Source organism: Panicum virgatum, chromosome 6N (genome assembly GCF_016808335.1).
Source record: "Panicum virgatum strain AP13 chromosome 6N, P.virgatum_v5, whole genome shotgun sequence".
Classification (NCBI taxonomy): Eukaryota; Viridiplantae; Streptophyta; class Magnoliopsida; order Poales; family Poaceae; genus Panicum; species Panicum virgatum.
This window is the reverse complement of record NC_053150.1, coordinates 20,336,194-20,362,915: the sequence shown is the minus strand read 5'-3', so window position 1 is coordinate 20,362,915 and position 26,722 is coordinate 20,336,194. Positions and strand designations below refer to the sequence as shown.

At 50.3% G+C, this 26,722-nt stretch overlaps 2 protein-coding genes across 6 annotated transcripts; one reads left to right on the top strand and one right to left on the bottom strand.

Annotated features, from left to right (window-relative positions):
* The first annotated feature begins 10,473 nt into the window (after positions 1-10,473).
* Positions 10,474-15,612, top strand: LOC120678383 (protein phosphatase inhibitor 2-like). Of its 5 annotated transcripts, none has more exons than XM_039959551.1 (6): positions 10,474-10,626; positions 12,529-12,598; positions 13,949-14,064; positions 14,159-14,329; positions 15,050-15,257; positions 15,295-15,612. In XM_039959551.1, coding segments are annotated over exons 2-6 (501 nt in total). In that variant the 5' UTR covers positions 10,474-10,626; positions 12,529-12,593; the 3' UTR covers positions 15,296-15,612. The 5 variants fall into 5 exon arrangements, with proteins under 5 accessions (XP_039815485.1, XP_039815481.1, XP_039815482.1 ...); XM_039959550.1 differs by adding an exon at positions 11,727-11,808 and having other exon boundaries at positions 10,490-10,626; positions 12,544-12,598; positions 15,050-15,612; XM_039959549.1 differs by adding an exon at positions 11,727-11,808 and having other exon boundaries at positions 10,490-10,626; positions 15,050-15,612.
* Positions 15,613-18,386: 2,774 nt separating this feature from the next.
* Positions 18,387-19,269, bottom strand: LOC120679934. Its single transcript, XM_039961593.1, has one exon. It carries the CDS (start codon positions 19,263-19,265, stop codon positions 18,696-18,698), a length of 570 nt encoding a protein of 189 aa, XP_039817527.1. The 5' UTR covers positions 19,266-19,269; the 3' UTR covers positions 18,387-18,695.
* Positions 19,270-26,722: the final 7,453 nt, after the last annotated feature.

Below are 26,722 nucleotides of genomic sequence, written 5' to 3'. Positions count from 1 at the left end.
TTTTATCTTTTTACCTTATTCTCTTTACCCTAGCTTTTCCAACCTAGCTCGACATGCTGTTCTTCTCTCATCTCCATGGCATTTGAGGATGCCCTAGCTGGCCTACCAAGTCTAGGGCAACCCTACGCGCGCTTGCCCCGATGGGGTATCTCCCGAGTGAGCGTTCGTCGGATTGTCGTCGTTCTGCACGGCGACCGGTCTGACCGGTCCCCCTGACCGGTCTGATCGCTCCACACAGGAGGTGCTGCAAGGAGCCCCGCCTCGCGCCGCACGATCTAGCGCGTTTGTGTGTTGGCCCTGAATCGACGTTAACACAAATTGGCGACTCCGCTGGGGAAGAAAATCTGGCTAACATGGCCGATCTATCAAACTCCAATAATATAATGGCACTTGAAGGATTACCTGAAGAGCTACTCAAGAATACTTTATGCCCTCACTGTTATTGGGTAACGGAACAAGGCGTCATCATGGTGAAGATATGTCATCAATGAGTTGAAGATGTATGATCTACCAAAGCACAATAAGTCCATAGCTAGCGCCTAAGTGGGTTGCTTAATTTTGTGGATGATCATATCAATAGAAATAAGAGTGTAGATCCAATTCCTATTATTCAAAAGTCAGTTATTGAAAAGCTGGCTAATAATCCTTGCAAAAGTTTGCCTAATGTTGCTGGTCAAGATACAATTCGACTGTCTCAAGCCGAAATTGTCGAACCAAAATTCTCTGGCAAGAGCACAGAAAAACTAAATCTAGTACTTCAACGCTCGGGGGGCAACAAAACAGAGGCAAAGGTGTCGGTTGTGCCTCAATCGGTCTGACCGGTTTGCCGGTTTGCAAACCGGTCTAACCAGTTTGACCGCCTCATCTAAGGTTTAGCAAAATAAGTCAAAACCGAGGATGGTTAAACCGAAGAAACCTGATATCGGTGTTTGAAAAACCGTTCAAGCCAAAGGTCATAGTAAGCATCAAGAGGCAAAGCCGAAGCCCATTGGAGAGTTTCCAGCTAAACCTCCAAAACAAAGAGATGCTAAAGATGCTAGTCGGCCTAATAAATCCAAACAACCAAGATCATTTCCAAAACGCCAGTTCCGCGACAGAAATTGGCAATGTAATAATTTTCCTACTTCATCAATGTCGTTTTCATCACATGAATCACCTATGCCTATGCCATGTGGACCTTATTTTTACATGCCTTATTCTTGTTTAACATGGTATTACAATCCTTGGATGCCGGCTTCTCATAATTATTTTGGTCAAAATCATGTTACTTATAGAGAGCCGGTAATTAATGAATCATCACTTAGAAATAATGACCATTTTCATCAAAGAGATCAGTCTATGCAGGAAAATAACCATAAGGTGATCAAGCAAGTTTATCGTGTCAAAAAAAATGGACGATTAAACAAAAATTCAGATTTGACACTAGATGAAGAAAACCCGGTTGTTCAAGAGCAATCTGATAGCTCAATTAGTAAAATTGTCCCCAATGATAATCATGATTCAAACAATGTAGTCGAACAATGTTCAAGTTCGGCCGGGGGGCAAGATAAGAGCAACCATATCGGTTCTGACAGGACTGGTCTGACTGGTTTGTCAGACCGTTCTGACCGATCTGAACCTAGGAAGTCTGGCAGTGCAAAAAATAGGACCAAGCCAACCTTTTAGGTGCTTCTGGATAAATACAAGATATTTAAACAAAAACAAAGCAATCAATTGGAAGGCAAACAAAGAAGAAATTCTTCACCACCAAGATCAAGAAAGCATCAACGGTCATTGTATTGGTATTCATCATTTATTTCGTCGATGCATGTGCCATGGAATGCGTATTCAGATATATCCAATTATAATCCATGGTTTGAACATAATCCTTGGTTGCCATGTTATGACTATCAGTTTTATGCTTTACCAAGGAACTATGATTTGAATAATTGGCCACATTGGCCGTGTCAAGATTTATATTATTGAACATGCTAAGGAATATAAGGCCGAAATAGTTTGCTGATCCTAAGCTAGAAATTGTTACATTTGCTAGTTCTCTTATTTCGGCTATTTTAGCTTGTTTAGAGATAATATATGGCCGATGCGTTGCTAATCGTCGCCTTTAGACAATTTTGGTTCAGAAGAATATTTTTTGGCAAGCAAGCTTTACCAAAAACAAGGGGGGCATATGTTGACAACCAAAATTGACATCAACCGGTCTGACCAGTCTGACCAAGCGGTCCGACCGGTCTAGTGCTGTAGCTGATCTGGCAGGAGCCCGACCGGTCTGACCGGTGGGTCCGACCGGTCTGACCGGTCCAGGCAGAGTCCGAGTACAACTAGGGTTTTAGCGGATTTAGATCTTGGAAACAAGATTTCGTGCGGGGTAAGTCTTCCCCACCCTATAAATATAAAGGGTTACAGCTGATTGAGAACACAACCCAATCGAATCTATCAAAAATACATCTTTTATCTTTTTACCTTATTCCCTTTACCCTAGCTTTTCCAACCTCGACATGCTATTCTTCTCTCGTCTCCATAGTGTTTGAAGATGGCCTAGCTGGCCTGCCAAGCCTAGGGCAACCCTACACGCGCTTGCCCCGATGGGGTCCCTCCCGGGTGAGCGTTCGTTAGATCATCGTAGTTTTGCACGGCGACCGGTCTGACCGGTCCCCCTGACCGGTCTGACCGCTCCACATAGGAGGTGCTGCAAGGAGCCCCTCCTCACGCCGCGTGATCTAGCGTGTTCGTGTGTTGGCCCTGAATTGGCGTCAACAAGTAGCTTGTTGTTTGCTCATTAATGATAATAGATGGATTATGGATAGATAAATCGGTTGATCTCAATACCTTGACTCTTCTGCTCTCATTGCTACAGTCACCTAGCATCAATCTCTTTACCCTGCTATTGCCTTGCCATGATGTAGTATGCTATGCTCTATGTTCCTAGCTGTTCTACTGTCGTTCGTCCTCTCCTCTTTATTGACATTTGTATGGGCAGCATCAGTAGGATTAGGATACATGACTGGTAATAAAGGTACGATGATATTTGAGTGATATTTTAGTTTTTTCAGAGTTGCATGCCATTGAGAAACTAACACAAATGTGGGCATTATTGTTGGGTGGTAAACCCAGCCAGGTGGCAGAATGCACCCGCCTAAGCCCTGAGGGAGAATGAACTCGGGGGTAGCTAGGATTAGTCCGATCTAGATGCAAGAACACGATGAACACAGAAGGTTTAGAGTGGTTCGGGCCGCCGAAGCGTAATACCCTACATCCACTGTGTGTTGTATTGCCTGTGCTCACAAGAGATTGCTCGAAGGTGGTTCTAGCTGGTGAGCTGAGAGTGTGAGGGAGAGAGTTTGAATCCACCTCCCCTCACACTCTTAGCTCACCAGCTAGAACCACTCTCAAGCAATCTCTTGTGAGCACAGGCAATACAACACACAGTGGATGTAGGGTATTACTCTCCGGCGGCCCGAACCACTCTAAACCTTCTGTGTTCATCGTGTTCTTGCATCTAGATCGGACTAATCCTAGCTACCCCCCGAGTTCATTCTCCCTCAGGGCTTAGGCGAGTGCATTCTGTCACCCGGCTGGGTTTACCACCCGACATTTGGCGCGCCAGGTAGGGGCTAGCTTGGTTTCCGCTTGATCGCCCACTTGGCATCTCCATGGCTCGGATTGTCGAGTTCCATGACCACCCGATGGGGGAGGGCGCAACGACACCCGTGCCGCAATCCTCTCGCCGTCCAATGCCGAGGGCTGCTGCCCATGGCACGCAGCAGCGTGCAGCGGAGCATGCCCCCAGAGCACCCGCGCAGGTCGCTCCGAGCAAGCCGTTAGCCGCGGCCAGGGAGCTGCTCCAAAACCTGCCAGAACTGGCGGTCTCGCCGGACGTCATGAGGCAGTGGCATGACGACATCGACCGCCTCATCATCCTGGCCCACGCAACCCCCTGCTCCACGGGGACTGGGTCGAGACAGCGTCGACGACAGGGCGGCGCACCAACCTCTGCGCGCTTTCCTATAGTGGGAAGTGTGCGGACAACTGATCTGTGGGCAGAACTCAACCGCAGGCGTGCGGGAGACGACGCCCGCGTCTCCATGGAGCGGGCACGTGAATGCCGGCTCAACATCGAGGGTCGGAACCTCGACGCCGATCTCGGCGCGGCGGCACCAAGGTCCCAGGGTCATATCCAGACCCCGGAGGCTGATGTGGGCTGCGTCGCGCTCGCGGAGCATCTCCGCGTGGTGGCCTGGCCACCCAAGTTCCTGCCGCACCTGCCGGAGAAGTACGATGGGATGACTAACCCGTCAGAATTCCTGCATGTCTACATCACCGTTATCACGGCGGCTGGGGGTAACGATGCCGTCATGGTGAGTTACTTCCATGCAGCCTTGACCGGGCCAGCCCGGACTTGGCTCATGAACCTCTCCCCCGGGTCGATCCAATCCTGGGGCGAGCTGTGCGCGCTGTTCTCGGCGAACTTTGCCAGTGCGTACCAGCAGCACAGTGTGGAGACCCATCTCCACGCCATGAGGTAGCAACCCGGGGAGTCGCTCCGGGCCTTCATCTCCTGCTTCACCAAGGTACGTGGAACCATTCCCAGTATTTCTGATGCATCTATTATCACGGCTTTCCGACAGGGGGTCCGTGGTGAGAAGATGCTGGAGAAGCTAGCCACACACCAGGTGGAAACTGTTGCCACCTTGTTTGCCTTGGCGGACAAGTGCGCCAGGGCCACTGAGGGCCGTTCATGGCACTCGGCCCCTCAAGATATGCCCGGGGGCCAGAACTCGCGCTGCAAGCGCCCGCGTCAGCAGGATGGCGACAGCGGGTCATGCTCTCCCAGCTCGTCATCAAGCAGTTTTGGGGGGAGCACAGCTTCAACAAATCCCAGCTCGCTGCATACCTCACTCATGTGAAGAAGCCCACTCCGGCAGAAAGCCGACTCCGGTCGCACCAAGCCCGCTCCGACGAAAAGTCCACTCCGGTCGCACTAAGCTGACTCTGGTGGCTCTCTCCGATGTTAAGCCGACTCCGGTCGCACCCCCGACTCTACATCTCTGTAAGTCCTACCCTTAGAGGCCTAGCAGGGAATAAAATATTTTCCTTTGTAACTAGGTAGTACTTCCATGTGATCCAGTCCGGTGAGCCTCCCCAATGGAGGGGTCCGGACCTCTATGAACCAGGTTCAGGGAAGCGTACTCATCCTCCGGGGAGGTCCGGAGTCGTGTAGCCGCTTAGCCTGGTTCCATACCCTATGTCTGCATGCTCTACCTCCCTAGGGCGAGTACCGTAGTACCTAAGACTGGGGGCCCGGAGGTTCGGACAGCTCCGGCCCCATAAACCCGTGTTCTAGCTTACATCGCACATCTCATGTACAACTAGTTATAAAGGAAAAGTTTATTCTCAGTTCGCCTCTAAGGATGTTACATTCCAATTTCAATCTACGCATTCTGTTTGCGCTAACCCCCGCGTGGTTCCCACTCCTGTGTCCGAATTGAGTTGGCCGGCATGTGATTCAGATGGGGACCCCCTCACTGCTAGAGGGGGGTCCGGATCCTTAGGAACCTGCTTCGGGGAAGAGGTACTTATTCCCGGGGGTGGTCCGGAGCCTTGTGTAGCCGCTTAGCCTAGTTCCGTACCGTAAGCTTGCGCACTCCACCACTCTGTAATAGGTGCCCTAGTACCCGAAACTGCGTACCTAGAGGTCCGGACCTCATTCTAGCTTGAGGGCTGGCCTCCTAAACTCTGTTCCATAGGACCGGCTGCGTATCTCAAAGGACCTCTGCCAACGGGATCCGGGACCACGTGGGCAAGTTACTAAATTCCAGTCCTAAGTTGTGTACAGGATGGGGGGCCAGAGTACCTGGAGACCGGCAGCACCAGCTACTGGCGTTGCAGGCATTGAAGGGGATGAATTCCCCCGCAAAGAACACCGGCGCGGTCCGTCCGAGCAGGCGACAACCACGACATGGATTTGGCCCCACCTACGGGTTCATACCTCACCCGTAGGTGGGCCCGGGGGCCTCTGTCGGTACACTCAGATAGGGGTACCCTCTCCTACAAGACAAGGACGAAGGCGCTCAGGAGCAGCAACCACGGACCATGGGCCCGGACCCCCGCGGACCGGTCCCGAACCTCCGCGGGCCGGACCTGGGCCTCTACAAGTGGAAGCCGGACCTCCAGGAGGCCTGAGTCATCAAGCCAGCTAGGCGTAAGCCTTGGGACCTCCGCTCCCCGCTGGGGCAGGGGTCCGGAGCCGCCACGTGCCCTTGTGGGTGCGGCCGCCAACCCCCGAGTCCGGTGCCGCCACATGTCCCACAGGCGCAGACCTCCGGACCTCCGCTCCCCGCTCGGGCAGGGGTCCGGAGCCACCACGTCCCCCTGTGGGCGCGGTCGCGGACCCCTAGGTCCGGTGCTGCCACGTGTCCCACAGGCACAAGTCTTCAGTGAAGCCAGCCCTCCTACCGCATTAAATGATGGTGGTTGAGGCGTGCACTGCCAAAGCAGGGCATGGGCCGCCCTCTGACGGGTTGGACAGGCACGAATGACAACACGGTGAGCCCACCAGTTACCGAGGCGGCTCGTCAGTTACCAAGGCAAGTATTAAAGACTCAGCGCCGCGCGCATGAGCGACGAGTCATGATGATCAGCTACTGACTGGAGCAACAGTGCACGCTGCTACAGTGGACTGAGTCAGTAGTTCGGCACTTCATCATGACCTCGACGCGCGGCTGCAGAGGCTATACTCTACTCTGACAGGACAGCTCAAGACCACGCCTGGTCAGAAGATTCGTACGTTGTAAGATAATATATCGCCGGGTCCACATGTCGGGGCCCCGCTCAGTGTACATGCTCCCCTTGGTCATATAAAAGGGAGAGCACGCACGGTAGGATGACAAGTTCACACAGACACAAGTTCTCGGGACTTCTTCCAGGTCTCTCTCCTCCTTCACACTCTCGCTCAAGCCCAGGGCTCTAGCAAGCTCTCATACAGCACTCTCTTAGCTCTGGCAATACAACTCATAGTGGACGTAGGGTATTACGCTCCGGCGGCCCGAACCACTCTAAATCCTTGTGTGCTTTTCGTGTTCATACGCCTCTAGATCGAGCATTCCTTGGCTGTCCCCAAGCTCATCCTGCACTTAGGATTAGGCGGGTGCAATCCGCCACCCGGCTGGAGAAATCCTTTGACATTTTCTGTTGGTACACTCAGATAGGGGTACCCTCTCCTACAAGACAAGGACGAAGGCGCTCAGGAGCGGCAACCACGGACCACGGGCCCGGACCCCCGCGGACAGGTCCCGAACCTCCGCGGGCCGGACATGGGCCTCTACAAGTGGAAGCCGGACCTCTAGGAGGCCTGAGTCATCAAGCCAGCCAGGCGCAAGCCTCGGGACCTCTGCTCCCCGCTCGGGCAGGGGTCCGGAGCCGCCACGTGCCCCTGTGGGCGCGGCCGCCAACCGCGGGTCCGATGCCACCACGTGTCCCACAGGCGCGGACCTCCGGACCTCCGCTCCCCGCTCGGGCAGGGGTCCGGAGCCGCCACGTCCCCCTGTGGGCGCGGCCGCCGACCCCTGGGTCCGGTGCCGCCACGTGTCCATCAGGCGCGAGTCTTCCGCCTGAAGCCAGCCCTCCTACCGCATTAAATGATGGTGGTTGAGGCGTGCGTTGCCAGAGCAGGGCAGGGGCCGCCCTCTGACGGGTTGGACAGGCACAAATGACAACATGGTGAGCCCGCCAGTTACCGAGGCGGCTCATCAGTTACCAAGGCAAGCATTAAAGACTCAGCGTCGCGCGCATGGGCGACGAGTCATGATGATCAGCTACTGACTAGAGCAACAGTGCACGCTGCTACAGTGGACTGAGTCAGTAGTTCGGCGCTTCATCATGACCTCGACGCGCGGCTGCAGAGGCTAGACTCTACTCTGACAGGACAGCTCAAGACCACGCCTAGTCAGAAGATTCATACGTTGTAAGATAATATATCACCGGGTCCACATGTCGGGGCCCCGCTCAGTGTACGTGCTCCCCTTGGTCATATAAAAGGGAGAGCACGCACGGTAGGATGACAAGTTCACACAGACACAAGTTCTCGGGACTTCTTCCAGGTCTCTCTCCTCCTCCACACTCTCGCTCAAGCCCAGGGCTCTAGCAAGCTCTCATACAGCACTCTCTAAGCTCTGGCAATATAACTCACAGTGGACATAGGGTATTACGCTCCGGCGGCCCGAACCACTCTAAATCCTTGTGTGCTTTTCGTGTTCATACGCCTCTAGATCGAGCATTTCTTGGCTGTCCCCAAGCTCATCCTGCACTTAGGATTAGGCGGGTGCAATCCGCCACCCGGCTGGAGAAATCCTCCGACATTTGGCGCGCCAGGATTAGGCGGGTGCTCCAGTCAGTAGCTGATCATCATGACTCGTCGCCCATGCGCGCGGCGCTGAGTCTTTAATGCTTGCCTTGGTAACTGACGAGCCGCCTCGGTAACTGGCGGGCTTACCATGTTGTCATTCGTGCTTGTCCAACCCGTCAGAGGGCGGTCCATGCCCTGTTCTGGCAGCGCACGCCTCAACCACCATCATTTAATGCGGCAGGAGGGCTGGCTTCAGGCGTAAGACTCGCGCCTGTGGGACACGTGGCGGCACCGGACCCAAGGGTCGGCGGCCGCGCCCACAGGGGGACGTGGCGGCTCCGGACCCCTGCTTGAGCGGGGAACGGAGGTCCGGAGGTCCGCGCCTGTGGGACACGTGGCGGCACCAGACCCGGGGGTCGGCGGCCGCGCCCACAGGGGCACGTGGCGGCTCCGGACCCCTGCCCGAGCGGGGAGCGGAGGTCCCGAGGCTTGCGCCTGGCTGGCTTGATGACTCGGGCCTCCTGGAGGTCCGACTTCCACTTGTAGAGGCCCAGGTCCGGCCCGCGGAGGTTCGGGACCTGTCCGCAGGGGTCCGGGCCCGTGGTCCGTGGTTGCCGCTCCTAAGCGCCTTCGTCCTTGTCTTGTAGGAGAGGGTACCCCTATCTGAGTGTAGCGACAATTATAGTTTGAGCTGAATCCACCTACTCTTGACACATGGTTTACGTGAGCAGGCAAAGGAGAAATTGAACCCTCTTTAGGTGGTGTTTAGTTGGTGAAAAAATTGGGTTTGGCTACTGTAGCACATTTTGTTGTTATTTGACAATTAATATTCAATTATGAATTAATTAACATCATTAGATTTATCTCGTAGGAATCAGTTAGACTGTAATTAGTTATTTTTTTCAACTGCATTTAATGCTTCATTCATGTGTCCGAAAATTCGATGTGACGGATACTGCGCAAACTTTTTTAGGAACTAAACGCAGCCTTAGTGCTATTTCAGTATCGGTAGGTGGCAGACTTATTTTGCCTTACTCTTTTAATCTTTGAAACTATTGTTAGCTTCAAAATTTTCTATTGTGGACAAAAAATAGTTCGATGGGACACTAATGCAGGGATATTTGGTATGCATCTGCACTTCTTACATGTATATGTATGTGCTTTGTTCATACTATTCGATCGCGCTTTAGATGATTATTATAGGAAATTGTTAGTCTATCTATTCTTGTTTAAATGCTACATGTAGATTTGTTTACTAAGAAACATATCCTTACAACATGCTTCACTTTCTAATTTATGTCTCCTATCCATGGGCATTTGTTGCTACCATATTATATAATCTAATCTGGTTGCTTGATCTGTTTAGATATGGAGCATATTTCTGCAGTCATTGCTGTCCAATGTTATAAACATGAGCGCTAGCTATTTCGCAGTAGGATGTGATCACTTTCAGCTCAGGTGATGGCTGATAACATACTATTGTAGATATGAATGACAATCAATAAAGTAGATCTCAGTTGAGGTTTCATGATCTTATTATAGATGAAAATAAAGAATGTATCATTTTCCTTCAACTCTGGTGATTGCTCCTCTCATAGCTTCAATGGGTAGAGTAGTCATGGTGCTCGAATGTGATGCATGTGATGCAATATTGATGATGTAGATTCTGGAAAATCATTTTTGATAGAGAGGATACCATGGTGATCGGATAGTATATCTAAATTGTTCGATTCATGTGGTGTTATTCTTGTGATTATTTCGTTGCGTCATTCATTTATCGATTGTTGTTTTCACTATCTTCTATATGCTTTTTTTTACTATTTACATAGTACACCGCACGCCAAATATTCTAGTCTATCTAGTGTAAAGGGCCCAAAATTTTGAACTAGAAAATCTAAGGACCGGACCCTAAAATAGTCGGACTATAATTTTATACAATTTTAAACTAAATAATTTAATGGTCTTGTTGAGCTGTGAAGAGACCGCAAAGGTCATGACTCGTTACCACCCCTAAATCTATCTAAATACAATAACTTGTACTCTATTTAAAAACTTAAATCTGTGAGTACTACGGCGCGGAATAGGTGCCCACCGCGGCAAAAGCCTCGGATTGGCTACTGGTTTCCGGTTCCTTTTTTCCCACCCCGACGCGTCTTCGGGATAAAAAAAAATCTATTTCTTTCCCCCGTTCCTCTCTCTCTCTCCGGGCGGCGACGACTGGGCGAGCCGCTGCGCCCTTCGGCACGTCATCGCCGTACCATTCGCCGGCGGCGAGCACCCACCAGGTATGCCCGCCCCTTCTCTTCCCTTCCTGCCGTGCGAAACGAAGCACCCCAAACCCTAACCTGAGCTATTTGTATTCGGATCTGACCCAGCTACAAGTATACGCATGTATTATACCTACTAGAACTTCGATTCTTTTGCAAAAATTATCGGATGTACACCCATGTCCTAAACTGGGTTCGGTCCTGGGCACCATCTAGGTTAGTAAACAAGCTCCAATGCTAAAGTCAAAAAAATATGAACGGACAAGTTCACTTGCCAATGCACAATGTTCTATTCATCGTTCCCAAGCTTGCACAAAACCAAAAAAGCAATCTTACCTGCGTAAACTAGAATATGAGTAATCTCCTGTCCCCCATCAGTCACCATTGCTGTAAGTGATACTGTGAAAAATAATGATCAATGATTGGAAAGGTATTGAGGATCACTAGCCAAGCCATCCAGTTGACGGAATTGTGGTGCTATATGTTGGCTTGGACAGAGCCATTCCTTATGAAGAGCTTGAGGTGATGAGTGGCTAATAGTGCAGTACCTTTGTTGCTCTAGCTGCTATTTGCTCTGTGAAACTGGCCATAAGATGCTAACAATTATTCCTTGTATTGCAAACAACAGCTCGGTTTCATGGCTGCCCACAATTGGCGCACCAGGCCAATCACTTCATGATTGCTAAAAATAAGCCATATGTTGATGGTCCTATTTTTTTGATTGGAAAGAAGCTATTTGTTGTGTTGCCATGAGACATGCACAAATCCAGGACCCTGGTTTATGTTGGATGGGAAAAGCTTCTACTGCTGAAAATTATAGATTTTTATTAACTATAGTAATTCTGTCTTGCTCATTTCTGAGTACAACAAGAGAAAATTGAGTAGCCCTGTATTGTTCAAGTTAGATAGAACCGATGTTATGCAACTTATTCTTAGAAGATTATTTCTTACCTTCATTTGAAAATTCTGTTACAATAGCACGCATCACATCCATTATAGATAGTGATTTATGTGTTTTGGGTGCATCATTCTTGTGACAGTCAAGATGGAGAATTTGTAAACATAGTACATGCAATCTTCTTTCTGTATTCAATTAGTCATGTTTCACTCTCTTGCAGGCAAACTATGCGCCTTGCGATGTTTACTAGCCTATTGAAAATTTAAGATGAGTATACAAGTCTGTTGAAATCTTGCAACGAGGTGTTGTAGCTAACTATCTTCAGTTTCTATCTCTTAGTGTGTTCATAAGCACCCATTGTGATACAGTTACCATAGCATACGTCAGAGTGACTAGACAACCGTTCTATTGCATATGGTACAGGTCACCGCCTGTTTCAAATGTAAAAGTGCATGTCACAACTCACAATGTGTATACATTTGCTTCAGAAAATCAAAAGCTTTATTACACGATCTGGCTCGCCATGTGTTTGGATTAAACCAAGAATGAAAGGATACAGTTTTTTGTTCACTGATTCATTAACATATTATGGCATTCTCATCAATTGGGCTAGTTGTGCGTCAACTGTCATTCAGATATCTTTTGGCTGAGTTATCTTCGTACCTCATCAGACATTGCTTAGATTAATGAGCTTAATATGAATTTATGCATTCCCTTGATGTATATTTGCGTATTGCTGTTTCGATTGCAACTGTCACACACTGAGTATTGTCTGATTAATTTAGTATACAATGAGTAAAATATGGATTATCTACTTGGATGATAATTGATATCAAACACGATAGATATAAGGGATATCGTAGCACATGCTTTCCTTGTTCACATAAATGCTGTTGTTAGCTCATATTTTTATACCTTGCCTGCAACTATATCATACTTTTTGACATTATTTGTATGTGTTTTTTTTATTTCATCAATGAAAAATTTAAGAAGCTGTATAATGATTTATCTAACTTGAGCAGATTTTCTGTGTAAAGGTTGCACAAGCTTCAATACTTTTCATCGGTTGGAGTTAGAAACTTCAAGCATGAGGTCAGGACTCCTAGTTTATCTATGAGTTTCAAGTAACAGAGAGTTTTTGGTATCTCATGCTTATTAACACATTTAGATAATTCAATTCATGTTTTCCATATTCGTTCTCGTTATTCTTAGGTTTGAATCTAACCAGTTTGTAAATGTTATCAGCAAAATTCTCTGCCAAGTTCTTACTGTATATTGTCATCTGCATGTGAAATACTTCCTCCGTCCCAAATTATTAGTCATTTTGGCTTTTCTAGATTCATAGATTTTGCTACGCATCTACGTATGTATTATGTCTAGGTGCATCGCAAAGTGCATGAATCTAGAAAAGCTAAAACGACTAATAATTTGGGACAGAGGGAGTATGACATGCTAAATCTCTCTTCTTTGTCTCGCCTGATCTATTTAAGGCACTGTTTTTTTTAACTATGAACACTTGACTCTTACTACTAGATTGTGCCATTGTTCACAACTTACATCAGGCATACAAGTCGCATGGTTACTGAACTTGCACGTATATGACCATATCATCTTGAAATGTTTATCCATTTTGGAATAAAGTTATACTTATTGTGATGTTTTCTCTCTACCCCAACTCAAAAGAGTGTTTATAATAGTGTGCTGTTTGTTATCACCATTTTTTCTTATGTTTAGTGCTTCCCTTGCCCCAGTGTGCACGGTGAGCTTGATAATATTGTAAGATTTAGAAAATTATGCGTTAGAACTTTGATTGCGACCTTGTTGTCATGTCCAATTAAGATTCGTCATGCTGCCAGCGTTTTTTAATCGATTAAATGCGCAGTTTCTTATCACTATTTTTTCTTATGTTCGGTGCTTCCCTTGCCAGTGACCCAGTGTGCATGGTGAGCTTGATAAATATTGTGAAATTTAGAGAATTATGTGTTGGAATTTTGGTTGCGGCCTGGTTGTTACGTTCAATTAAGATTCATTTTGCTGACGATGTTTTTTTTTTATTGTTGAAATCAGTTGCATTGCTTGAACTAGTGTTTTAATTTGAAATGACTTGCTCATTTGGTTTCTCCTTTGTGAATGGTTGAGTTTAGAACTGAGATGATGGAAGCAAGACGGCCTTGTAGGGTAACAATACTTTGCTGATTCACACTGCTTTTGCTAGGTTTTACAACCTTACGCTCAAAACTGGAATGATCAGTACAGCTGAGATACGTAAAATAGCTTGTTGAAATTTGAAAATAAAAATGCTTGATGGACTTTATTGATTGTTGTAATGTTGTGATGGCACTCCAGGATTGAGAATTACTTTTATTACATACACATAGCACAAGGTTTGTTATGGTTGTTTCTTAAAATAGTCTCTGTTGATTGTCAACGTTTTTTCTGTAGCTCTCGCCGTGTGAAGTGGAATGAGGACAATTTGTATGAGATTGAGTCAAACAAACCAGTGAGGCAGAAGATAACAGAGCCAAAGACACCGTATTACCCTATGATAGATGATGACGGTACATATATTGCTACATGCGTTGCATAATATATTACCAATTTAAGGACTCAGTGTGCATACAATGATTACTAGGGTCACTGCTTGCTTTCTAGGTTCCCTATCGCCAACACGTCCTTTTGACAAATGTCTCGATGAGACTGTCCAGGCTGAAGCTATATTGACGGCCTTAAATGGTGTGGCTTCTTCATCAAGCAATAACAATTCAAAGGATGATGGTTGGGCATCCTCAGATGATGAGACTGATGCTATGGAACAAGAGGATGGTTAGTTTCTTGCACAACTGCTATATTTTATTCTGCTTACAACACGTTGCTCAAATTTTCTGTTGATTCTTCATAGTGTAGTTAAATGGGAAATTAATTGAGGTTACTAGTGGAAAGAATATATTGGTTTGTCTTTGTGAACCGCACAAAAATAGTTGGTCTTGGAAGATTTATGTATATATTAGTTAAAGATGGCACATGTTCAGTTGGTAGATAGAGTAATTTGCACGTCAATTTATTTCAACAAGTAGAACAGTGAAAATTCCATTCTGCTCTAGCAGCTTAAGTGAAGTACATAATTGATCCAGCTAATGACTACTCAAGACAGCTACTCTCAGCTTTCAAGCTTTTGGGCAAACTTCTCACAGTTCTTGCTGTTCCTTAGATAAGACAAATGTCATCTTAGAAACCAACACATATGTACGGCGCGCACAAGTATGAAATACTGTCATTATCTTTATGATGGTCGATTTATTATTACTTGCTCTATACTTGGACTTAGGATGCACGTGTGTGTTGTTCGGTCACACATTAGTTCATTTCTATCCCATCTCAGTTCAATCCAATGAGTTTTGGGTTGGCCAGCCCAGAGAAAAGATATCTTTCACCTCTACTTGGTAGTTGGAACACATAGTTATCCTTATGTAGTCCCAGATGTCTCTAGTGTGACCTTTTTGTAAACTTATTGGAACATGCAGTGATATCTTGGGTTTCATGTAGATCCAGAAGCAGACACAGCAAGATTGAGTTTCAAGGAGCATCGTCGTGCCCACTACGATGAGTACCGCAAAGTTAAGGAACTGATGCGCACTGGGTCCCTTGTTGAGGATGAGGCTGATGAGAAGAACAGGGTTGATAACAGCAGCGAAGGCAAGGGTATGGGGAAAGGTACCACGGTTGAGGACAGGAAACCCTCTGCGCAAACATGAGAGTTGAGATGGTCCTATTCTCTCTGTTGTTCACTAAGATAGGCGAAGCCCATCACGGCAGCTGAAGCATGTTGTTTGGTGCGTTTGGATCCGTGGTTCCGGGTTGGGCGGTTTTCTGTAAGCAAAGCAGTTGTTACCTCCTATTTTGTTTGTGCTGGTGTCCCTAAAATGGAAGTGCTGACTGAAAAATACAGTGGAGTTGCCTCCTTGCTCGTTATGCCATTTAGTGGCTCTTCTACATTTTTAATCAACGAATATGTTGTGGCTAGAGTGAACTGTTTGATGCTCAACTCAGTAACGTGATCATCGTGAATAATTGTTTCTATAAGAGAACTCATCAACTCAGTAATGTGATCATCGTGAATAACTGTGCTCCTATAAGAGACATTGAGGTGGCCTGGTCCTTCGATTTAATCTGCGATGATTTAGAGTGCTTGTTAGCAGCTATTGCGCTACATCAGGAGGATGTCATGAGTTACGCTTCTGCAGAGTCTAGAGACCTTTTTGATGGTGTGTAAAAATTACAGTTTGGTAAGTGCCAAATAGGCATCTGATTAGACTGATTTGCCCCCATCAGAAGTTGTTACAAAAATTTATGCTAAATATCGTGAGATTCTAAGAATTTGCATCACACATTGGTTTCTTTTACCTCTAGCCTCACCAGGATAGCCAACCACAGATTCAGGTACAGTACATTATCCTGCCACAGCAATGGGATCAGATTTGATTCCAAAGTCTGCATACATTTTCACCTCGACATAAATACATAGATTTATAGTTGGCTATTTGGGCCGTCTGGCACGGCACGGCCCAGGCCTGACTTGGCTCAACATGATTAGGCCCAGCACGGTTGGTCCAATTATTTATTCGGGCTGGGCCGGGCTAGCCCACGTGCTGAGACCCTAGCACTGGCATGGCATAAAGGCTTGTTTCGCGTACCGGGCCGGCCCGATTTATTAAACGGGCCTTATGTGCATGTTCGGCCCGAATGAGAGGAGCGGGCGAGCGGCGGCCGTGCTGGCCACGCCGCAACGCGAGGATAGGCTACGTTGAGAGCAGCGCCGGCCGCGGAGGAGGGGGCCAGCGTCGACCGCGGTACTGGGAGCAGAGCAGGGGCTGCGTCGACATCAGCCGTGAAGCTTGGAGGGGAGGGAATGAGGGGCACCGCCGGCCGCGGTGCTGTACGGGAGGCGCGACGCGAAATCTCTGAATCCTCGTCGCGAGCGTCACTTACGAAGCTGGCCTCACATCGTCGGGGCGTCATGTGGCAAGAAACCAACGGCGGCCGCCGGTCGGGGGCGGGTAGCTCGGTGCTCCACGACACCAACAATCATCAACCACGATGCTGGGAGGTGAGGTGCGGCGCTGGGAGGGTAGGAGGGGGCGGCGGCACAGGAGGTCGATGGGGAGGAGGGCGCAGGTGAGGGCCTGAGGCTGGAGAGGGTGGGGGAGGAGATGACAGATCAGGAGGCCATCATGCTTGGTCAGGCTAGCCAATAAACGATGCCGGACCGGACGGGCCCACGTGCTGAGGCATCGGCTCAAGCACGGCACGACGCTCGTGTTAGGCCGGCCCGGGCTCGATTAATTTCGTGACATGCCAGGCCAGGCCTGTGACAGGCCAAAAATTCAGGTCATGGGTCGGCCCATGAGCTTCGAGCCGGATGGCCAACTATATATAGATTCAATCAGGAGTTCAGACTAGCAGACACATAGCAATCATAGGATGAAGGAAACTCGATGTAGGTTGGCCCTGAATAACTGCCAGAACTCAGGAACAAGGGGAAAAAAGGAAAAAGTGTATTTTTCATCCTTGAAGTATTACAAAAGTGTGGCATTCATCCCTCATATTTCATTTGATGCAAATCAACCCCTTAACTAACTAAACTGGTGCATTTATCATCCCCACCTTAGTTTAACAATGGTTTAGTACAATCTAATGGTAGTTTATGCCACACTATCATTTGACTAATCTCTGCTTAGCAATGTAATATGATGAGTTGAAGATATAAAGCCTAAAACATCAGTAAATTCTCTAAATTGGGTACCCCATAAAAATTTTACCCAAAAAATTAACTTAACCGATTCACATCGAATTATTATAGTGATTGACTTAACATTAGATGTTGCTAGGTCATGATTAGTGAGATAATTACATGACCTAAACTAATATTATATGACACTAAACCATTGCTAAAATAAGGTGGGATGATAAATGCACCATTTTAACTAGTTAAGGGATTGATTTGCACCAAATGAAACATGAGGGATGAATGTCACAGTTTAGCCATACCTAAGGGATGAAAAAAATACACTTTTGCCGGGAAAAAATAATAAAGAAAACAGAGGTAGTTCTTTTCTTTTCTTTTTTGCGGGTCAGAGGTAATTCTTCTAAGATAGTTCTTACAGATGTCCTGCCAATGTCGAAGTAGAAAAAGGTGCATATACGAAGCAGTTCGCATTACAAAAAAAGGATTGCGTGAAGGGCCGATACTTTTCAGCCCAATACTGCATGTTCAATTTAAAACTGTGAAGGTAAGTGGAATGATCATTGCCATCCATTTAGCCCGTGGCAAAATGACGAAACAGAACAAGGTGACCAACCCAATATTATGCCTCATGATTCCATGACAGTATCGAAATTTTACAAATATAACAAACACAGGACAATACACTGCAACAAGATCATGCTAGTACGATTCAAACAAATTCAGCATAAACGAGGATAAATTGTACCAATCACTACGATTGTGAGTCTGAATCTGTACTTGCATTTAACAAGACCACACACCGATTCAAACAAATTCAGCATAAACGAGGATAAATTGTACCAATCACTACGATTGTGAGTCTGAATCTGTACTTGCAATATACTCCATGCTGAGTTGGAACACGAGACAAAATAAGAGGAAGGTGACTTGAGAATATCTTACTCGGGACAATGCACCAATTTAACACCATTCCAAAATTGTTGCCATACCACTATGCCTTATCTGTTTCAGCACAATATCAAAATTTCCAGGAAATGGAACAAATCAGGAGAATTGGAGCATTATCATAGGGATGGTAGGAAGGAGCAAATCAGTATGATTTGGATCTGAACCACTTGTTTGCGGTGACAAGTTACATGGTGAGAAACCAACAGTAGCCATAAAGGCTTGCACAATTTCCACTAGTACTTAATCTGATCTGAACAATTTGCAAAAATATCCACTAAGAATCAATCATCAAAACAACACAAGTCTGCTTTCAAAAAAAAAAAAAAAACAGCACAAGTTATCTGCTCTTTAGGAGACGAGGAATGGGATGAATTCAGCAGGAACAAAGCAAGATAGAACGCATACGATGGCCTAGGTAGGCGTATGGCAAAAGCAAGCCATCAAGCGAAATCAGAATCAATGGACCTTGATCTGTGGATGACTGGATGCTGTCGCCGTCTAAAGTAGACACACGCCGTGGGCAAGCGAAATGGTGTCCTGCTCATGCTTCTGCGCGGCGTCGAGCTCCTGGCGGACGGAGTCGCTCAAGATGTGGAGGCCGTCGTGGATGCCGGGGAGATGCGGGTGGTCAAGCAGGAGCCTGATCGTAGACAGGTGGGCCCGGGACACCTCCACGGAGCCGCACGCCTTCTCGGCCCAAGCCCTGGCGTCCTGGAGCCCGCTGAGGCCGGAGCGCTGGAGCTCGTCGTCGCCGGAGAGCCCGGGGCCGCCGCCGACAATGGAACGCGGAGGGGCCGCCGCAGGCGCCGGGCTGGCCGCTGCTCCGCGTGCCGCGATGAACCTGGCCGCCGCCATGAGGGACGCGGCGACGGCGAGGCCGCGGGACGCGTCCGCGAGCGCGACCTCCGCGCGCGGCACCCAGGCGAGCCAGGCCGGCACGTCGGCCACGAGATCCGGCATCCCGAGGTTGCCGAGCACCTCGGCGATCGGCCCGTGGGCGCGGGCGCAGCGGCCGGCCGCCTCCTTCACCCGCTGCCGGACGAGCACCTTCCATGCCTCCTTCGCCATCTCTCTCTCCCCCTCTCTCGCGGCGGCGCCATCTCTCTCTCGCTCGTTCGCTCGCGGCGGCGGGCGGGTTTGTGTTTCTGGAAGGCTTCGCCGCAGTTGGCGTTGGCGGCGTGGCGTGCTCTGGAATAGCCAGGCTGGCGGAGTGGACCCCACGACCGTAACGGATTATCTACCCAAGTGCAAGTGCCGAGGTGAAAATGGGATTCTTCTGCCTGCCCTGAAAAAAAAATGAGAATAGAATGGAGCGGCGGTTAAAACAATGGGACCCACCATGTCAGTCGTCGATTGACGGTGAATTCCAGCAGATTCTCGCGGTAAAAACCCTCCCATAAATTTGCTCTCCTCCTTCCTTCCGCATCCCACACGAGCGCATTTGGCGTGGAGAGAAGAGGAAGACGGAGGAGGAGAGCAATGTCAAAGAGAAAGCGCGCTCCGGGAGCTGGAGCGGGAGCGGGAGCAACGGAGCAGGGGAGGGAGCTGGCGGAGATGGCGCCAGGAACCCTCCTGATGGTCGCCGTCCACACCACCTGGCTCCTCGGCACGGCCGACTCCGCCCACAGGACGCTCGGCACGGTCGTCGAGACGCTGCGCGCGCTCCGGGAGCGAGCGAAGCACGGCGGCGGCGGCGCCGACGGGCTGTTCGGCGGCGCGTTCGCCTCCGCGCTCCTCGACGGAGCCCTCTCCGACCTCGCCGGCCTCCACGCGATCCACCACAGGGCCGCGGTCACCTGCAGAGACTACGCCATTGCCGCGCGCCTCATCCCCGGGGGCGCCTGCAAACGCTACGCCATGGGCGGACGCCACATCCCCGGGGACGGCGGCGGCCGCCCGGCCCCGACCCTGCGTTGGTGGCGAGCTGGCGCCGCCACAGCCGCGACGCCTTCTCCCACGCCAGGGACGCCAAGTGGAAGCTGCGCTCCGCCGCGTCGATCGCCCGCGCCGTCGAGGACGCGGTCCAGCTGTTCCGGTCCTCCCCCAGCGGGTCCCCGGACTGGACCACCTGGACGTCGGCGGCCCTGCGGCTCGCGCGCCACGCCGCCGTCGGTGCCGCCCTGGCCCTGCGCGCCCTGCGCCGGATGCGCGATGCGGCCGCTCTGGAGTTCCACGGCGCCTGGAGGGTTCTCTATGGCTAGGCGCGGTGCGGGCGTGGGCCAGGACGTGACTCTCGCCTAGGCTCTACCCAGATTTCTTGGTGCTCACCTGACACTATTTTCACCCTTTGTGTTTGTGGAGGAATTGAATCACAGTCATGCGAATGCTGAATGCCATCGTGCATTGATCTGTCATGGTCGTCAAACTTGAAAGAACTTTTGATCCGATTTGGAGCATGTCTGCTCGTTTTGCTAATAATTTCTGATGTTGTGCGCTTACCAACGTTCAGTTATGAGTTTGTGATGCACAACTTCAGAAGATTTTACCAGTAACAACATGCATTTGTGTGGTTAATTGGTTGCTGCTCATTGGATGTGCCAAATGTTAGTTCTACGTGTTTTACTGAGTGCCATGCATCTGATCTGCCCGATCGTTCTGGTCTTCTGAACGTGAACGTGATCCCCTGCACACTCCCTTGGATCTGATATGTTCCCCAAGCTAAAACGGTTTGCACGAAAAGGTTTGCATCTGATATCCTAGCTAAAATGGCCACTATTTTGCTTAGAACATAGTTACTGAATTCCTTTAGGCCTGTTGCATGCGATGCTGGCTTAATCGAATCACAATTCGCTTGGAAATGCAACAAGCTCTCGGTTGCTCTCTGCAATCCAGTAGCATGCACGCTAATTGATAATTGATAGTAGTACATTTCTAACACTCATCGATGGTTCCTCTGAATAAGAACACTAGAAGTACGTACTGTGGACTTGATCGCCATTTGTACCACACTGACACAAAAATAAAGCAGAATCCAGTATCTATCGTAGTTATGGAATAAATCATAGGACAGAAAATTTTCTAGCCAACAATCCATGCTGAGTATAAATCAGTGAAGGTACAGAACGTGGAATGATCAATCCCTGCAGCCAGTGGCAAAATGAAGAGACAAGATGCAGGGAAGGTGCATGACCACCCATATACCATCATATATTTGTACCTCATGTTTTCCTGACAATATGAAAATTTCGAAAAAATGGAACTAAAGAGGACAGTTGCAACACGATCACACGAGTATAATTCAATCAATAAAAGGGACAAAGGAGGTGCCGATCACTATGTTTATGATTCTGACTCTGAACTTGCAATAACAAACCAAGACACAAAATAGGAGGAAGGTGACTCTAGAATTGCTTGCTAGGAACAACGCACCAATCTAACACCATTCCAAGATTGTTGTTACTTAGATCATCATGTCCCCTGGTTTAGCAAAATATCAAAATTTCCAGAAAACGGAACGAATCAGAAGTTCAGAACAATTGCAACATTATCAAAATTCTGATTAGAACAACTTGCATAATATCCGCTAAGAAGCAGTCATTGCATATACTACAACGGAAACATCACCGACATCTGCTCCTTTCGATCACACAAGATTCAGGGCTCATCATCGAGATGAGGAGTGGGATGAATTCACGAACAACACTAGAACACAAGCAACGGAAAAAATCAGAATCAATGAAACTTGATCAGCGGACATGGCCTCCGCCGCCTAAAGTAGGAGCAACAAGAGGGCGTCGTAGACCTGCTCGGCGCCCCTCTCCTGAAACCCCCGCGCGAGTTGGAGTTCGTCGCGGGCGCAGACGAGCTTGACGTGGACGAGGCCCTTCACGCCGGGGAGAGGCGGGTGGTCGATCTCGAGCAGCCGGAGGGCACCAGCCAGGAAGGCGCGGCACATGTCGACCTGGTCGCCTGCGCTCCCGGCGTCGTCCCCGGCGTCCTCGAGCCAGGCCAGAGCGCCCCGCAGGGTCGCGTCGGGGACGACGTCGTCGATAGAGCGCAGAGGGGCCGCCGGGCTGGCCGCGGCGCAGCGGAGCGCGATGAGCCCGGCCGCCCGCACGAGGGACGCGGCGGCGGCGAGCTCGGGGGACGCGTCCGCGAGCATCCGCTCCGCGCGCTGGGCCCAGGCACGCCAGGCCCGCGGGTCGTCCACGAGCGCCTGCGTCGCGAGGTCCCACAGCGCCTCGTCGAGCTGCCCGAGCGCGCCGGCGAGCAGCCCACGGGCGCGGTCGTTGTAGACGACCGCCTCCCCAACCTGCCGCCGGACAACCACCTTCCATGCCTCCTCCGCCATCTCTCTCTCTCTCTCTCTGCGGCGGCGGGTTCTGTTTCTGGTAGGCTTCGCCTCGCCGCAGTTGGCGCTTGGCGGCGCGGCGTGTGCTTTGAAATAGCCAGGCTGGCGGGGTGGACCCCACGACCGTAACGGATTGTTTACCTCCTGCCCACGTGGAAATGGGATTCCGCTAAATAAAGAGGTGAAAATAGTAATGGCGGTGTGTCAGTGAGGTAAGAATTTCTTACTGGGGCCCAAGTGTCATTGAGAGTACTGACGGTGAATTCTTCAAACTCTCGAGGTAAAACAGACGCTGTAAAAGCCCTCCTCCCTCCCCACTACAAATTATTTGTCCTTTCCGGCTTGCGCATCCACGGCGTCAGAAACAAGACACGAGCGCGCACCACCACCGGCGGCAATGGAGCGGTGGAGGGAGCTGGCGGAGACGGTGCCAGGAACCCTCCTGTTCGTCGCCCTCGACACCCACGGCGGGCTCCTCGGCACGGTCGGCTCCGCCCACACGACGCTCGGCGCGGTCGCTGGGACGCTGCGCGTGCTCCCGGAGGGCGCGCCGCCCGGCGACATCCGCGGCGCCACCGCCGGGCTGTTCGGCGGCGCGTCCCCCTCGTCGGTCCTCGAGGGCGCGCTCCGCGAGCTCGCCCGCCTCGACGTGCTCCACGCCGGGGCCGGGCAAGCCTTCAACCTCTACGCCAGGCGGCACGCCCTCGCGCGCGCCACCGGCGGCGACCGCAAGGCCCTGGAGCTGCTGTACCAGAGCTGGCAGGAGGACCGCCTCAGCGACGCCGTCCTCCGCGCCTGGGACGCGAGGCGGAAGCTGCGCGCAGCCGCAGCGGAGGCCCGCGCGGCCGAGGACGCCTGCTGCGTGCTCCGGTCCTTCCCCCACGGCGCCCCCGACGAGTGGACGTCCGCGGCCTGGCGGCTCGCGCTCCACGCCGCCGTCAGCGCCGTCTTGGCGTTCCACGCGCTGGGGCGGATGCGCGACGCGGTTGCTCTCGAGATCCACGACGTCTGGAGGATGCTCTCGATCACCCGCTAGCTGCTAGCTAGACGCCTCTGGGAGCGCACGTCTTCTCTTCTCGAAGCACGCTGCTACTGCTTCTGCACCGATCGATCGATCGATCTCTGCAACCTGCAGGCCAGGATTATGCATGTGAGTTCTGAGTTCTGCAGTTCCTAGACTTTGCCGATCATGCGGCCGGACGGGTTGTTGATATGCTTTGCTGCTCGCGTGAGACTATTTTGATCCGTCGTGTTTGTGGAAGAATTTTACAGGCACGTGAATACCTCTGCTGATTGCATTAGTACATTGATCCGTCATGCTCATCAAACTTCAGATTCCTGTTGTTTGATTTGAAGAATATCGCCCATGTCTTTGATGTCCTTTCCCAGCACTAGGGTGGCCTACTCCTAGTTCATCTGATCGAATTCTGCCATGCAAGCTAATCAGTACTAGTTTAGTAGTATTCGTTGATGAACGGTTTTTTTTTTTGCACAACTGTTCTAATCTTGTTCCAAAAATAACAAATAGCGTATGAGGTTACTGATTGTTTGCGGTGCCAATTTTTGGTTCTCCGATGCGCCATCATTCTGGTTTTCAGATATTTGATGTTAGGCTTTACACATTTCGGGACAACCTAAAACGGTCGTCACAGATCATTCCGTCCATCCGTTGAGCACATTGTTTGTTAAAAGAATTCCTTTATTAGTATTGTTGCATGCAAAGCTATAGCTTAATCCAAGTAGTTATTCACTTTCCTAAAGCAACAAAAGCGTTCGGCTGGTGTGCTCGGTGCAATTCTCAGTGGAATGTTAGTAATTCATAACTGGCACATTTCTTACTGCAATCCAGTAGCAACAATAACAGTAGTACTGCTGACTGATTTGTGATTTCCAGATGTACCACAGAAAAAAATCCATGCAGATCCAGTATCTGTATCCTAGTTCTGGAATTGATGAACATCCTATGATACACAATCCTACTATTTTTTTTATCTCAGCAATAATAAAATTCTTATGCTATCAATCAGTACCCAAAGATCGTGAACAAAACCGTAAGAATTTAGCACTTTTGATGTAAGAACATTAATTAACGTGAGAGACTGAGTGCATTCTTTAGATTAATTCATTTCTCAATTGAGTAGGCCGCTAGTTCCTAGTACTATGTAGTTTGTTCTAGATCCCTCTCACAATTCTTGCTTAGATCACTACTAGCAAAATGTCTTTGGGTACCCTTTGGTACCGAGTAAAACAACCGGTACCTATGGTTAAAATATTCACGCAAAATATATTTTGGCTGGGATTTGAACCCGCGACCTCTAGTCTCGCGTGTTTCTATTTTACCATCTCACCTATGCAACAGTTCTAGTTGAAAAGGAGATATTTTCCTTTTGAAGTAACCCATGGAAAGCGTTGGTACCTAATGCTCCTAAGGTACCGGTTGGTGTTACCAACCGGTACCTAAGGCTTGTCTATAGGTACCAGTTGGTGGTACCACCAGGTACTAATATAAAAGTTACCACCCGGTACCTATGGAGAGCCTTAGGTACCGGTTGATAATACTAACCGGTACGTAAGGCTCATTCATAGATTCCATCCACCATAAGGTACCGGTTCATCTCTGTACTAGTAATTTTGGGTGGACCTAAGGCTTGTTTTCTAGTAGTGGATTTTCAAGTTACAAGTTAGAACGTGTCAGATCAACCAAGAAAGAATCATCATCCACACCTGAACATCGGCAGAGTTCGAGCCCGAGAAGAAGACCACACTTGAGAAGTTAGAGGTCCACCCCAACACAAACACCAGTGTGCTGCTTACGTGTCGAGCTGTGTTGGGATCCACGTCGGCGGTGAAGAACGCGATCGGACGACGAGGTGGCTTATAAACCGGAGACAGTACTGCACGTCCGTCGGAACGGAAGAACCCTCATGCCGCGAGCGTGTTCTGAATTCCGATCTCCTGAGAATTGACCTAGGATCTTGACACCGATCGATGGCGACCGCCACGGCCCAGCCGGCGGCGGCGCCTGGCGTCTTCACCTTCCTCAAGCACGGCGTCGTCCTCCCGGCGCGCAGATGCGGGCTCTTCCTGCGGGTCTTCGCCCTCGACGTCCTTATCTCCACGGCACTCTACCTCTTCGGTGCGCTCGTCGTGGGGCCTCTCGACGCCGCCGTGAACCCCGAGGACCACAACGCCGTCTCTGCTGACGACTCGGCCGCCGACGCCGAGTTCAGCATGTCCAGAGCGTGGCTCCTGCTGGGCGCCGGCACGGCGTACCTAGCCCTCTACCTGGCCGCCGGGCTGGCGATGAGAGTCACCACCGCGCGCGCCGCCGTCGCGGCGTGGTCCGGCGAACACCACACATCCGGCTCGCTCCTCCGCGAGGTGCGGGGCAGCTTCCTGGTAGGCTCCGCGACCATCGTCCTGGGCCGCGTCCTCAGGGCGGCCTGCACCGCGGCCGCCGTCGCCGCCCTCCTCGCGCTGCCCCTGATCATCTACCTGGGCTGGTCGCTGCGGCTGCTCCTGCCCGACGCGCTGCTCGCGGCCCTCGCGTTCCAGCTCTGCCTCTACCTCGACGCCGTGTGCGCGATGGCCGTCGTCGAGGCGGTGGCGGAGCCCGGGCGGCGCCGCGGCGGCGGGGTGGCGCGCGCGTGGCGGCTCATGCGGCGCACGGGCAAGCGCGCACGGCTCTACGTCGCGGCGACATGGGCGCTGGAGGTGGCTGCCGGGTCCGCGCGCGCTCTCGCCATGCGGAGGCTGCCGCGTGGTACAGACAGGGTCGTGGTGTTCTTGGTCGGCGCTGGCCTCAACTACGTGTTGCGCTTCGTCGTCGACGTGATCTCCATGGCCACCATCACCGCTTACTACTTCGAGTGCCGGAGGAACGAGGAGGTGGAGAAGGAGAAGGCCGGCCATATCGATTAGACAAGCGTAGATGCTTATGCGGGGAAAAATCATGGTCAGGCTAATTCAGCTTGATTTAAAACATCAGACGAATGAGAAAACATCATAACGAAACTCTGTTTTCTTATTTTGTTGCTACAAACTTTTTAGGCAAGGCTCTGTACGTACGTAACCACTTAGATAATTCAGCTTAGATTATTTTGTGCTCATGGTGAGGCCGCACCACTTCTCTCTCCTTCCCTCCGGAGACGGCCCTCCGCCCACCCCAATGATGAATTTACAGGTGACCGGACTACACCCAAACTCACGGTCGATCCCCACATGGAGGGTCTCA

Coding starts and splice junctions, on each gene's coding strand:
- LOC120678383 (XM_039959551.1), top strand. Junction 14,065..14,158: donor CCCTATGATAGATGATGACG/GTACATATATTG, acceptor CTTGCTTTCTAG/GTTCCCTATCGCCAACACGT. Junction 14,330..15,049: donor TGCTATGGAACAAGAGGATG/GTTAGTTTCTTG, acceptor GGTTTCATGTAG/ATCCAGAAGCAGACACAGCA.
- LOC120679934 (XM_039961593.1), bottom strand. CDS start 19,265: ATGGCGAAGGAGGCATGGAAGGTGCTCGTCCGGCAGCGGGTGAAGGAG.